Source organism: Jaculus jaculus, chromosome 5 (assembly GCF_020740685.1).
Source record: "Jaculus jaculus isolate mJacJac1 chromosome 5, mJacJac1.mat.Y.cur, whole genome shotgun sequence".
NCBI lineage: Eukaryota > Metazoa > Chordata > Mammalia > Rodentia > Dipodidae > Jaculus > Jaculus jaculus.
Genome location: NC_059106.1, coordinates 131,943,232 through 131,958,005, shown reverse-complemented (window position 1 = coordinate 131,958,005; position 14,774 = coordinate 131,943,232). Strand labels below are relative to the sequence as shown.

Genomic DNA, 14,774 nt, shown 5'->3' with positions numbered 1-14,774 from the left:
GATGCATACCTTTAACCCCAGCACTTGGAGGCAGAGGTACGAGTATCACTGTAAGTTCAAAGCCTGTTTGTAACCAGATAGTGAATTCTAGGTCAGCTGGCTAGAGCAAGACACTATGCTGAAGAAAGCAAACAAAAATAACAACAGAAATACATGAAGAGTGGGGACCTAATGTTTCCCAGTGTTTTCCTTTTTTAATTTTTATTTTTCTTTCCTGCCTTAAAGAACATGAAAGCATGTTCTTTTTCCTAATTATTTCTTTCTTTTAGAAAGTGTACCAATCTTACCTTTGGTTGTGTTATGTAAGGCCTAGGATGTTTTAGTATTACTCTCTTTATTAGCTGCTACCAATGTTTTGCTGATTTAAAAGCTGTTCTGCATTTGTTGTTATGGAATCTCACATGCTGAATGACATGGATGCTGAGTGGCTACTTGACGTTGCTGTGTTTAGTACTCCAGCAGTCACCTGACAGGCTTTCTGCTACGACACTTAGGCTCTTTGGATGTTGAGGATGCATTTTCATAGGAGTTCATGTTTCGCCAAGGGAACATTTCTTAGTTGAGAGACACAAGTATTTAAGTAGCAGTTTCTGCAGCGTAGCAACAGATTGTACACTCCAGCAAGAATGATTGGTGCAGGCTGACCCAAAGGGAGAGGTGCTAGTAGCCCATTAGGTCCTGATTTTTATTTTATTTATTTATTTATTTATTTACAAGCAGAGGGATATAGAGACAAATGAGTCAGATGGAGAGAATGGGACTTTCAGGGCCTCTAGCCATTGCAAACAAATTCAGTTGCATGTGCCACTCTGTGCGTCTGGCTTTTCATGGGTAATGGGGAATCAAACCTGGGTTGTCAGGCTTTGTAGGCAAGTACCTTAACTGCTGAGCAAACTTTCCAGGTTCTGATTTGAAAGAAGTGTTTATGAATATCTTTGAGATGGGTGGGATGGTATATACATGATATAAAATAACCCTTTTCTGCTCTCAAGGTGGATCAGATCAACCTTTTAGGGTATTTCTTCTCACAATCCTCTTTACAGGCCCACAAAGGGCATAGGGGCGTCCAAATACTACCCAAGTGACATTGTAATGACATCAGGGTCTTGTGAGGTATTGACTCTTCACAAGTGCAGATAGGTGGCAGTTGAAGATTACCTTAGTTTCTGATACAGCAGGAAGAACATTAACAGCCACCGCAGAGGGGCATTCTGTCAGGAGTACCAAGGACTACCAAGATCTGCAGTTTTCTTTCATATCCTTATATCTGTTTCCTGGCCCACCCGCTCTCACATACACATAACTAGTTATGTAAGAGTGTCTTTGCATTGCATTTTGGAGTTAAATATCACTTCCGTTTATTATTATTGGTTAGTGATAGCCTTTAGTGTTGTCTGCCGTGCAAGGACAGGAGCATCCCACGTGCAAAGGGAGCCTTTGATCATTGAGTAGCAGCCCCACTTGTAGCTTCTACTTGTGTTTTTCCCGTGTTATTTTGTTTCAGTTTCATCTGAAGCCAAATTTTAATGTAAATCAAAAAATTTGAAAGTAGCATCCAAGTGTTTATAACTTCCCTTTCTTTAATGCCCATTAATTTTTGTTTACTTTGTTCTTGGAGATAGGGTAGACTTGAAGCATATTTTCACTCACTGCTAGATAGTGGAGGAGAGAAAGTAAAAAGTAATTGACTCTGTTTATTTAAAGATATTGGATTTTATGTGCTCTATTATAGACATTTTTTAATGTGCCATGAGGAAATTCTTAAAAATTTATTTATTTATTTGAGAGCGACAGACACAGAGAGAAAGACAGATAGAGGGAAAGAGAGAGAATGGGCGCCAGGGCTTCCAGCCTCTGCAAACGAACTCCAGACGCATGCGCCTCCTTGTGCATCTGGCTAACGTGGGACCTGGGGAACCGAGCCTCGAACCAGGGTCCTTAGGCTTCACAGGCAAGCGCTTAACCACTAAGCCATCTCTCCAGCCCAGGAAATTCTTTAATTCAGATATCCCAGTCTTACCACCTGGTTAACTTTTCCTTTATATTCTCTCTATATTTGCATTTTCATCTCAGAGAAATTCGAATTCCCTGTTCCTCCGCTGTTGGCCTCGCTCCTCTTCTGCCCCCTCCGCTAGACTCTGTGCTGGTTCTCTCCATAGCCTCTTCAGTCCTGCCACCTTTTCTGTTTTCTTCCTCAGGAGATGCACACCAGAGAGAATCAGCAGCCATTCAAAAACCACAGTCCCTAACCTTATACACATCTCTTAAACCCTTTTCCAGCTAGCTTGTTGGGAATTGACCTATAATTGTCACCAGATAACTTTGTCTAACCTCTTGCCTCATCAAGAAAATTGAAGCCATATATCAACTTCTTTATCTTCTATGAATAGACTTAAATCCATGCCTACTTTTTTCTTCTTTGGTTTTTCTTGGAATAAGAGGTTAAGAGGCTTTAGTTCAAGACTATAGCCTCTGTTTTTGCTTCCTTATGGCCTGCTTCGACCCGGAGTACTCACTATACCATTCTTATTCTTCCCAAGATCTTGAAGTTTTCTCTTTCTGGTGGCACATACCTTTCTATGTTAATTCTTTAGACATAATTCGGGCACCCCTTATCCATCTACATCAAAGAATATTTCCTGAAAGCACTGATTTTTCATTGCAAACATTCATATACAGAAAGTACACCTATGAAGGTTCCTGATGATTTATTTCATGTCGAATTTGGTTTGAAATTAACTTACTATTTATTTTGCTTTGAGACAGAGTCTCATGCTGAAGCCCAGGCTGGCCTGGAACTCATGTAGCCTAACATTATGGCAGTCTTCCTGCCTCAGCCTCCGGGATGGTGGGATTACAGGTGTGAGCACTCACACTTGGCCCTTAATTATTTTAAAAAGGAAATTTTCTTTGATTTCTAAGATACAATGAAACTCTTCAGAGTGTGTTACTAGATTTGCCAAATGGGGCCCCTCCCCTCCTTATTGTACCCGTTCCACATGGACATTATATTACAATGTGATGAATTCGTTGTTGCTCTCTGATGAGGATTTTTGCTTCTAAACTTCCGCCCATTTTTTATCTTGACTTTAAGATTTGTGTAATGGTCTACTTCGTTTTTGTATTTGTCCCATGGGTTCTTCGAACTAACCATGTGAAGATGTACCTCATTGTCTGTGTTTAATTCACCCATTCAGTCAAGCAATCTAGAAACCTTCACACTCCAACAGCAACACAACCAATGTATGATTTTGTCATCATCTCTCACCCATTGGATGCTGTCTTCCCACTGTCTTACCTAGACTTAAAATTAGAGCAACCCCCTAAGTCACGACTTTTTTTTGTTTATTTTTATTTATTTATTAGAAAGCAACAGAGAAAAGGAGGGATGGAGGGAGCTACGAAGGAAGGGAGGGAGGGAAGGAGGGAGAGAGAGAGAGAGAGAGAGAGAGAGAGAGAGAGAGAGAGAGAGAGAGAGAGAGAATTGGTGCACCAGAGCTTCCAGCCACTGCAAACAAACTCCAGACGCGTGTGCCCCCTTGTGCATCTGGCTAATGTGGGTCCTGGGGAATGGAGCCTCGAACTGAGGTCCTTAGGCTCCATAGGCAAGCACTTAACCAACCGCTAAGCCATCTCTCCAGCCCACTAAGTCATGACTTTAATTTCTTCTTCCAAGCAGCTTCCTGATTTGTCAGTACAAAACATATTCTAATTGTGTTTATCAGGAGTCAAATCCTTTCATGATATGGAGGCAGATACACTACCAGACATGTGATAAATGTATAAATATACACACAAGCGTAACACTAAGGATTTCTGGAAAAGGTTGGTGAATCCTGTCAATGTCAATATTCACATTGTATATCATGCTTTTGTAAGATGCTGTCATTAAGAAAAACTGTATAATAAAGACTTAAGATTTCCCTATATTTATTATATTACACGTGTATATGGTTCTATAGTTATCTCGAAATAAAATGTTCATTTAAAATATCTTGCAAAATTATATCTCAATATTCACATGTGTTAAAGCATTCATGTTTCTTTTTCATATAACATGTAATAATTTCCATGTCCTTATCAGCTTTATAGTCCAGCATTCCCCTGTACAAGATTTTACATATCATAATATAGAGTTGTGTCCAATTTTCTCACATCCTTGCTTATTTTATTTATGACATTCTACCTGCTTTGCAGCATTAGCTTTTATTTGTCTAGCAAAACTTATCTCAGCATTTTTCTCTTTCCTTGGTCCTGTAAATGCCATTATATTTTTCATCATGATGCTTTGATGGTACTTTTTATATTGCTATCACCTTTATTATAGACTTTTTTCCCTTTTACTTCTATACCATGACCTCCCAGAGGGACTAGACACTCTTACTCACTATTTATTTCCAATGCTCATTATGTTTCTTGGCAAGTAAAAGGTATTTTCTGTATGTTTAATTTGAGCAAATAAACATACAGATGCAAGGAAGGTTAAAAATAATTATTATTAGATCCAATACTACTATCTCCTACTATGTACCTAGAATAGAATAAACATTTGAAAATGCAAAAAAAAAAAAAGATTGCCTATCCCAGGATGCTATTAATTTAACTCTTCATTATATGAACAGCAATGATTTAGAGGTTAACTAAAGTCATCATGAGATAAAATTAGCCTACTTGATCACCACAACAAATCGCTGCTACGATGGTCTATGCAGATAATGTGCAGAATTTCAGAATGCATTACCTGAGAAAACTGGACTTTTCCTTCAGATATGAAGAGAGCAAAGTTTAATTTTTTTAAGCAAAGGTAAACTTGAAGACCTAGCAGCAAAATGAAAAAAAAATGGCATAAATTGGCACAGTGTTCAGATATTTGTTTATCCCTTAGTATAACCATGAATTCTAGACTCCAATTAAGAAATACCCTTCACACATCAAGGTAAGTATTAATTTAAGAAAAACAACTACTTAGGTCCAGAGGTTTGCTTTTATTGTCCCTGTATGTGATGCTAAGATTGTATTTATGAGAGGGGTTACTAATCTAAATAAAATTTAAGTTCTCTGAAATCACTCTTGCTATTTGTTTATTTATTTTTTCATCTTACTTGCTGGAGGCAAAATGGGAAGAAGTTGGCACACCTATAAAATGGGTTTAATGATAGGTCAGACTGCTGTCAGACTTAATGAGGGGATGTTTATTTTCTTTTTGAAATCTACAGAAACAGATGTTGGATAGTATAAATATAATATGTAATAATGGTATTATTATTTAGGAAAGGTGAACTTTGATGAAAGACATGATTGTCTAGCATTGGAATTCTGTCTGATTTTACTTAGAAATGGGATCCATAATTCTCCCTAAAGAAACACCCATTGTGCAACATATGCAGTGTGCTATACATGCTTATGTGACTTTACACATCCACTTTATGTCTTCTTAATGTTTATTTTGATTTAAATATCCTGTGTCATAAATGCAGAAAATATAACTACAGTTTCCTTTTTGTCCTTTTAAGTTTTGTGGAAACCCCAGCTCATTTCTCGTGGAAAGAAAGTTATTACCGATCTACAATGTCTCAGAGCACACAAACAAGTGAATTCCTCAGTCCAGAGGTTTTCCAGCATATTTGGGATTTTCTAGAACAGTGAGTATCAAATAAGAAATAAATGATAGATAATCCATGGAATTATGGACAGTGTGGTCCTCCCCCTCCAACCTCATGGGAAAATGTAAATCCCAGATGGAGTGAAAACTATGAAATTCTTTTTTCAATAAGGGATATAAATCTATCATAAGCTTGTTGTATATATCATAAGCTTATTGTTGTATCTACCAAGTTTCTTTTTTTCTTTTTAAATTTTTTTGTTCATTTTTTATTTATTTGAGAGTGACAGAGAGAGAGAAAGAGGCAGAGAGAGAGAGAAAGAGAGAACGGGCGCACCAGGGCTTCCAGCCACTGCAAACAAACTCCAGACGCGTGAGCCCCTTTGTGCATCTGGCTAACGTGGATCCTGGGGAAGCAAGCCTCAAACTGGGGTCCTTAGGCTTCACAGGCAAGCACTTAACTGCTATGCCATCTCTCCACCCCTCTACCAAGTTTCTTTATAACAAGAATTCATAATTGAATCATCAATTAGTAACTTACCACAGATACTAATTCCTACCACTTATAAAATTTACTTTTTTGTTTTTTTTTTTTTTCAAGGTAGGGTCTCACTCTAGCCCAGGTTGACCTGGAATTCACTATTTAGTCTCAGAGTGGCCTCAAACTCACAGTGATCCTCCTACCTCTGCCTCCTGAGGGCTGGGATTAAAGACGTGCACCACCACACCCGGCTCAAAAGTTACTTTTTATTGGAGAGATTTATTTATTTATTTATTTTTGCATTAAGTGGTGTAGAATTATTTTGCAACTCATTTGCAGGTGTTTTGTAGCCTTAACTAAACTGGGGGGAGGGGTGACAGTAAATCATGTCACTGCAATACAAGATCTTAGGGGAAAATGGGAGCTGAATATTAAGGATTTATGCCCTCTAGAATTTGAATTTGTACCTGTTTTGAATTTTGAACCTTGCTTATGAGGTTGATTACTTAAGTTAATACCTATGAATTTGGATCTAACTGCAGAAAAGACACTTAACATACTATGCCTTACAATACATAATAAATGGGAAGATGTAGTATTTGTATCCATTTAAGAAATTAAAAAATATCGAATATTTTGTTTGGTGAAGACTTGGTATTTAAGATATCCATGTACAACTTGAGAACAAGCAATTTTTTTTGATCAAACTGATCATCTCCATTTCTGTAATAAAACTGAAGACTCATCCAACAAAAAAATAATGTTTTAAAATCAAGCAAATGTGGGAGGTCAAAATACTGGTAAGGAATATTTCTAGAACCAGTAAAAAATATTTTTTTGGAAATTTATTGCTTTTATTTTTACCTCTGCATTTAAAATCCATTAGTATATTGGTTTTCATGATTATTTCAAGGTGATAAATTGTACAGGGTTTTCCTGAGTAATCCAAACTATCTTCTCCAATGCCTGACATGCAAATTATTCCTTTTGCTTGAAGACTTACCTATTGGTATAATGCAAAAGTCTCCTTAGAAGATAAAATGCTGGATTGTGGCATATATATCTTTCTATGCAAATTTTTTTCCTCTTTTATTAAAAACAGGGTTGAGTACGTGAATTAGGGGATGATGAAATGAGTACTTGAGCTGTGCCTACTGCTGACCCAACATGATGAAGCATAAAAGACTATCCTTGATTTATCTTTTTTTTCTGGATTTCATCCAGATTCTTGAGGAGTGCAGTGATCAGGATTCCCATTCACCAAATAGAGTTTTACATTGAGCTTCTTGAAATTATATACCTAGCAAGTGGCTGAGCCAAGAGTCAAGCCTGGGGTTTCCAACTTTGAGAACACGCTTGCCAGTGCTGAAGCTAGAAGTACTCATTGTTATCATCTGAGTGTGAGTGTGCTCTGGTCTCGCCAACACAAAATACACATTCTTCTTTCCTTGATGCCAGGCCCATGTGTTCGGTTCAGCCCATTGACCTGAACTTCGTGGATGAACCATCAGAAAATGGTGCAACAAACAAGATCGAGATTAGCATGGATTGTATTCGCATGCAGGACACAGACCTCGGTGACCCCATGTGGGTGAGTGCCATGGCTTCCTCTTTGATGCACAGGAAAGGCTACAGATCTCTCACATCTGACTTTTTAAAGGCACAAAAGAGGCAGGTGGCTCTGCTCAGGCCAGACCATTGGAAAAATGGCAAATGTCACTTATGGATTCTGAGTCTTTTTCAGCCTTCTGTAGTGGCTGGGAAAGGAAGTTTGGAAAAAGTACTTTAGGCTTTTATCTGAACTGTTCCACAAGCTAATCCTAGTTTAGAGAGATTGATGTCACTGAGATTTTGAAGTTTATCCTGTGAACCAGAATCTAGATCTGTTTCTACCCAGAGCACTTGTCACTATGACAACTTCCTCTTTCTCATTTAGCTTTAATAATAAAGGAAGAATTGAGCTGTACACAAATGTATAGATATGAGTATCTGGTAAGAATTCAGAAGAAAAAAAATATATATAAAACATGCATTTCCTGGCTTTACCACTGAGTGTGTCATGACCATAGACCTCAGTTTTCTGTTAATAAAATCCTGAGAATTCACAGGCCGTTTGCTTTCCAGATACTCTCGGTGAAATTTTTTGATGTTTATGGGGTTGGTAGTTCTGGTGTGGTTTCATTCTTTAAAAAAAAAAAAAAATTATGCACAAATCAAATTCTGCTTCATTTTCTAATTGATACTTTAAGGGTGAAGGAAAGAACTAGAAAAAAAGACAGAACTGTGTTTAGTGGAATTTTCACTGTATTTTTCACAGTGTAGTGTTTGGACATATAATGCACTCTTACTACTGCAAGAAGATGAAGTGTAGGGTAAGGACGAGGAAATGAACAAAAATAGAACTGAGTTATTCCGAGTACACTGATGCTTTGGGAGTTAACTGATGAAAATAAATTCTATCACATCATTGGATCATATCACTGACTCAGTGAGGAAAAACTGAGAATCCAAGGGGAAGTGATCTCAAGTTGATGGGTAGCACCTACCTAAACAAAGTTGTGTGTCTTAGGTTCTCTCTACTGATTTTCTCTACTCAGTCTTGGCTGCATAGAAATAGGGCATATTAAAAAGTACAAAATCTTTAAAATCTTTAGGTTCTATTAAAAACATTATTACTGGGCTGAAGGGATGGCTTAGAGGTTAAGGTGTTTGCCTGCAAAGCCAAAGGACCCAGGTTAGATTCCCCAGCACTTATGCATGTTAGCCAGATGCACAACATGGTACATGTTTCTGGAGTTCATTTGCAGTGGCTTGAGGCCCTAGAGCTCCCATTCATATTCATTCTCTCTCTCTCTCTTTCTATTACTCTCTCCCCCATATATATATACATATATATATATGTATATATACATACACACATACACATATATATGATACCATATATATGTATGGTTTATCAAGGTAGGGTCTCAGTATAGCCTAGGCTGACGTGGACTTCACGATATAATCTCAGTGTGGCCTCAAACTCTACGGCAATCCTCCTACCTCTACCTCCCAAGTGCTGAGATTAAATATTAAAGGTACTCCTACCTATCCAGATATGGTTTCTTCATGTATCATACTGTTCTTCATGCTTTTGAAATTATTTTCTTTTTCTTTTTCTTTTTTTTTTTTTTTTTTGTTTATTGTTTTTCAAGGTAGGGTCTCACTCTAGCCCAGGCTGACCTGGAATTCACTCTGTATTCTCAGGGTGGCTTTGAACTCACAGCGATCCTCCTACCTCTGTCTCCTGAGTGCTGGAATTAAAGGCGTGTACCACCATGCCTGGCTTGAAATTATTTTCTTTAGGAATACCATTTCCATTTTTTCCCTCTCTTCTATACAATTCTTATCCACCCCTCATTGCCCTGTTTGCCCTGCTTTTTTTCTTGGAATCCTTTCTGTATCACTGTTCCCTCCCTACCACTAGAACTAAATGTCATTCCTCTGACACAAACTAGGTATATGTTGTGTTACATATTTCACAACATAATAGTTGCCTATTGTTGTGTTTTCTAAATGATCATGGACCATAATTTCTCATGCCTAGTGCTTGAGAACATGAATAAGAATTCAGAAAGGATGAAATAAGGTTGTGCCAATAAAAAAGAAAAAAAAAACATCAGGCACTTAAGGCACCTCTATTGAAAGGAACACAAAAGTAGTGTATGAATGACCTCGTTTGAGCAAATGTGTTATTCTATAGCTGCTCTGACTTTGCTTCAAGGAAATTGTAACATTCCTCATAAATCATAGTTCAGTATGAATACTGGGTCTTCACTTGTGATATAACTATTGCAATATCTTTATTATTATAGAGAGAGGGGGGCTGTGTTCAAGTTCCTGTTCACATTAATAAGGGATGCATATATTTATATAGAAATAGGTAAATAGATACATATATAGATGATATATATGTGTATATATATATATATATATATATATATATATATATAATATATATATGATGATATTTGTGTGTATACATATATATATATAGAGAGAGAGAGAAATAGTATGTGTGTGAGACATACAGAACTAAATTATAGCAGTCCTTAGCAGTAGTAGTGGCAAATGGTGAACTTGTTCAGGAGGCTGATAATTAGTGTTATCATTTGTAAATTGAAAAGTTGGAGCCTGTAAGATCCCCATTTCTTCTGCACTGCTGCTGAAACTCCAGGGGAGCTCTTTTCCTCCATTGCTTAGTAGCAGATTCTCACTTTTCCATGTAGAGGTTAATTGCTAAGTCTTTTCCAAAGTCAGTACATAAATTACTTTCCTTGTCGATATGTTATTTTAATAAGTTGGGATCTCAGCCAAGTGTTTTCTCACTGTGCAGGAAATACAACTCTATAATGGACATGAAAAGACATGTCAGATGATTAACAACAGAATTCCTGAAATTGAGAAAGTCATCCTCATTTTATTCTGACTTTTGATATAACCAAATAGAATCTCAATGTTTTGCTTTGATTGCTAGCACAGCACGGTTGAATTAAATTTTAGATCATAGGCTGGAGAGATGGCTTAGCGATTAAGCACTTGCCTGTGAAGCCAAAGGACCCCAGTTCAAGGCTCCATTTGCCAGGACCCATGTTAGCCAGATGCACAAGGGGGTGCATGCATCTGGAGTTCGTTTTCAGTGGCTGGAGTCCCTGGTATGCTCATCTCTCTCTCTCTCTCTCTCTCTCTCTCTCTCTCTCTCTCTCTCTCTCTGCCTCTTTCTCTCTCTGTCACTCTCAACTAAATTAAAAACAAATGAACAAAAAATATTTAGATCATGTTTGTGTTTTTTTTTTTAATTGGAATGTTCTCGGTGGCACTGAGAGTGAGCGCCAATGAATTACTGAATGAAGATGAATGGGAGTTCTCAAGAGAAACTGGTACTTCAATGTATCTTTTCAAGTAACTTGTTGGTTTTTGATTATGTTGTCTGACACATTACTTGGATTTGTATTACTTGTGATCTGTGTAAGCATGCTTGTCAAATCTTTAAGAGGTGAATGATAATATGAACACTTAGATATTCTCCTGGGAAGGCTGGTACTTGCCATGTAGCTCTTGCATTTATGTGTCCCTTGTCCTTGATGCTGAATTTGATCTCCCCCTAGGGAGTCAAGTGGTAGCTATCTAAAATGCTCTGCATTCACAAATCCTTCAGGCTCTATGCCATATAAACTGGAAGAGTATCTATCTCTGCATATCAACAGACTACTATCTAAACTGTGTATGTGGTGCAAAAGTATTTGGATTTGTAAAGGCTTAGAACATAGTGCCTACCACAGCACCCTACTTCATTTTTGGTTTTTGAGGTTGGGTCTCACTCTAGCCCAGGCTGACCTGGAATTCACTATGTAGTCTCAGGGTGGTCTTGAACTCATGATGATCCTCCTACCTCTGCCTCTGGAGTGCTAAGATTAAAGGCATGCACCACAACATCCAGCTAGCAACTTTCTTCATGTTTGACTGAAGAGTTACATAAGACTTTCATAAGAGCCACAGTGATTATTTAACCTCTGCTATATTCCATGTTCCTTATGATAAAGATGTACATATCATAATCTTGTTCTTTGATAAGAGCATAGCATAGCATCAAAGGCAAGTGGGTATGCAATTACCCTTGAAACTTACTCAGATCATGTACATTTTTATAGAAATATTAAAGATAATGACTTATTGTGCATTACAAAGACTGGCAATATATTACAGTGAAGGTGACTTATTATTAGGCCTAAAACTTTGAGGGAAAATTACCTAAACAGAGGAAAGAAAAGCTTAGATGTATTAAAATATATGGCTGAAAATTTTAACTACACAAATATTTATATCAGAATAAAGACTGATTTTAAAAACTACCACTGGTGACAAAGGTTTAGTAACCATAATAAAGTAAATATTTAAAAAATAATAACAGAAAGATGACTAGCCCCTCACTGGCAAAGAGTATATGTGCTTCACATAGGATGAGTAGGGAAGTGTGTGTGTGTAATTGTATGAGGCAGAAGACGCTCTCAGGTGTTTATTCTCAGATTTGGTGCATCTTTGTTTGAGACAGCGTATTTTATTGGACTGGAATGTGTTTAGTTAGGCTAGACTGGCTAGCTAGAAAGTCCCAAGGATCTTCCTATATCTACTTTCCCAGCTCTAGAACCACTAGCATGTACCACCATGTCCAGCTTTTTATAATGTGGGTTCTGGGGATTGGACTTGGGTCTTCATGCTGGTTAGGCAAGCACATTATTGACTGACCTATCTCTCCAGCTATGGAAAAAATGTTTAAGACCCAACGTTTTGAATTATTTTACTGGTAAGAAGTTCCTAAATTGAAACCATGAATGTATTTATCATAGCTCTCTGATTGGCAAAGATTTAAGCAATCGATAATAGTTAATGCTGGTAAGATTGCTATCACTGTTGGTGGGAGTGTAAATGAGTATAAAATACTGAAGGGGCATTTGTCCATTTTAACTTATTTAATTTTGAAGAAATCCCCCTTTGACTGATACATACCAGTTCTAGGTATTTATTCCACAAGCCTGTTCAAATGTAAACCAGTGAACACACACAAGAACATGTGTGTGCATGCACACTTGAACAGATGTGAAGTCTTATTTGCAATTGTGCTTATGATAGCTAAATTACATGATGCAGAATTTTATAGACTTTAGGGTTTTGCATTTTTATAAGGTAGAAATGAATTAAAATTTATGTTAAATAAGGATAAGTTCCCCCACGGAGAGATGATGGCATTAGTAGTAATGATGTATAATCATATTAATCTTGGCTATTCTGTCATATGACCTTGATATAATTTCTGTTTATTTCTCTCTTACATGAAATGTCTTTCCTATTTGGGATAAAATATTTTACATATGTGATTGTGTGATAGTATTTGCTAATTAAATTATCTAGGCCTGACATTGCTCTTGCAGGAGATCTAAATTCAATTTCTTTAATAGCTATAGGGCTATTGAGATTATCAATTTTATCTTGTGTGAGTCTTGGAAAGTTATGGCTTTAGTAATTGGCAAATTCAGTCTAAGTTTTTGAATCTGTGCATGTGAACACATGAAATTGTTTGGAATATTCCCCTTTTATCCTGCTCATGGCTATGAGATCTGTAATAATATTTTGCTTTTTAAATTCTTATGTTGTTAACTTAGTTTTTTTTTCCTTTTTATCTGCTTCATCAAGACATAACAATTTCATTTTTCTTTCTTTCTTTCCTTCTTTCTTTCTTTCTCTTATTCTTCTTTCTTCCTCCTTTTCTTTCTCTTTGACTAGTGTATAAGGGGAGTGTGTGTGTACATGCACACATGTACATGCATGCACACACACATGAAAGCAGACCAGAGGACAACCTCTCGTATTGTTCGTCTCAGATTCCATCTATCTTTTCTCAAGGCAAAGTTTCTCATTGGCCTGTAACTCACCATTTGACTAGATGAACTGGCCAGAAGTCCCTGGGATCTGTCTTTCTTTACCACTCAGTACTGGGATTATAAGCACACTTGCCTTTTTTACATGATTTCTGGGATTTGAGCTTAGGTCTTCATATTTATACGGGAAGTACTTTCCCAATTGAACCATCTCTCTGGCCCAATTTAATTTTTTTTTTAATTTAATTTATTAGTTTTCTTTTCATTAAATACAGGCAGTTTGGTACCATTATTTAGGCTCATCTGTGATCTACCCCCTCCCATTAGACCCTCCTTGTTAATGAAAATGGGTCGTGCATTGTGGAGTTAGCCCCCAGTTATTAGTATGATAAATGTCTCTGCAAATCATGACCCAACATGTAACTCTGACATTCTTTCCGCCCCCTCTTCCGCAAGATTTCCCTGAGCCATGTTGGGTTCATTTTTGGTCTGCTTCAGTGCTGAGGTGTTGGGGGCCTCTGAGGCTTTGGCTCTCTGATTTGGTAGGAGTTGATTTTTCTCTGCGTTGATCTCCTTCCCCTTTGTGCTGGTATCTGGTTCACAGGAAAACATCACCCTTGCTTATTTCGCCAGTTGTCCTTAGTTTCAGTTGGGCCCCTTCTGAGGTATGTTGGGGCAGCTCTCTTCTTAGGATCTGCATCTATCTGGAAAAGAGAAGCAGATTCTCCAACGGAGAGTAAGTTAGCACCCGGAAAATTGAGATAACACTTACTTTTTTGATAGACAGTTTGATAGGTGTAGGCCCTCTTATACCCCGTGATTGATGGTAGCTTGATATTGTAGAGTGGGCTTGTGTTTGGGTATGGTTCTGACTTGTTTCCCAGCTCCAGCTAAGGGTCTAGTACCTCTGAGTAGATCAGTTAGCCAAATCAAGAGCAATTGATTCCTCACCATGGCTGTGTACCACTATTGCACTTGTGTGGGCATCATATCCGGTTATTTGTTGCTAATTAGGTTAACCAATGTGTTGCTTGGACAGATCTTGGTCATTTCCCCCAGTCACCTATGTAGTGCCTTCTGGCACTAGAGACGCTGACTGTCTGGGGACTGACTCTCTCCTGGCTTCCAGCCATGTCATTCCATTTTACGCGTCAGCTGCGTATGGAGTCTTCAGCAATAGGGTCTTACCACTGGCCTTTGGTGGGTTATCAAGTACTCTGACAGAAGTCTGTCATTGTTTTGGGAAACCTTGTAGGTTTCTCTGATCAAAAGC

At 37.7% G+C, this 14,774-nt stretch overlaps 1 protein-coding gene across 4 annotated transcripts in view; it reads left to right on the top strand.

Annotated features, from left to right (window-relative positions):
- Positions 1 to 14,774, top strand: part of Tp63 (tumor protein p63) — a 217,018-nt gene that overhangs the window by 71,463 nt on the left and 130,781 nt on the right. For all 4 annotated transcript variants that reach the window (XM_045149716.1, XM_004654270.2, XM_004654275.2 and 1 more), the window contains exons 2-3: positions 5,514 to 5,642; positions 7,542 to 7,674. In XM_045149716.1, coding sequence (XP_045005651.1) covers positions 5,514 to 5,642; positions 7,542 to 7,674 — 262 coding nt within the window. The remainder of the gene's footprint in view (positions 1 to 5,513; positions 5,643 to 7,541; positions 7,675 to 14,774) is intronic.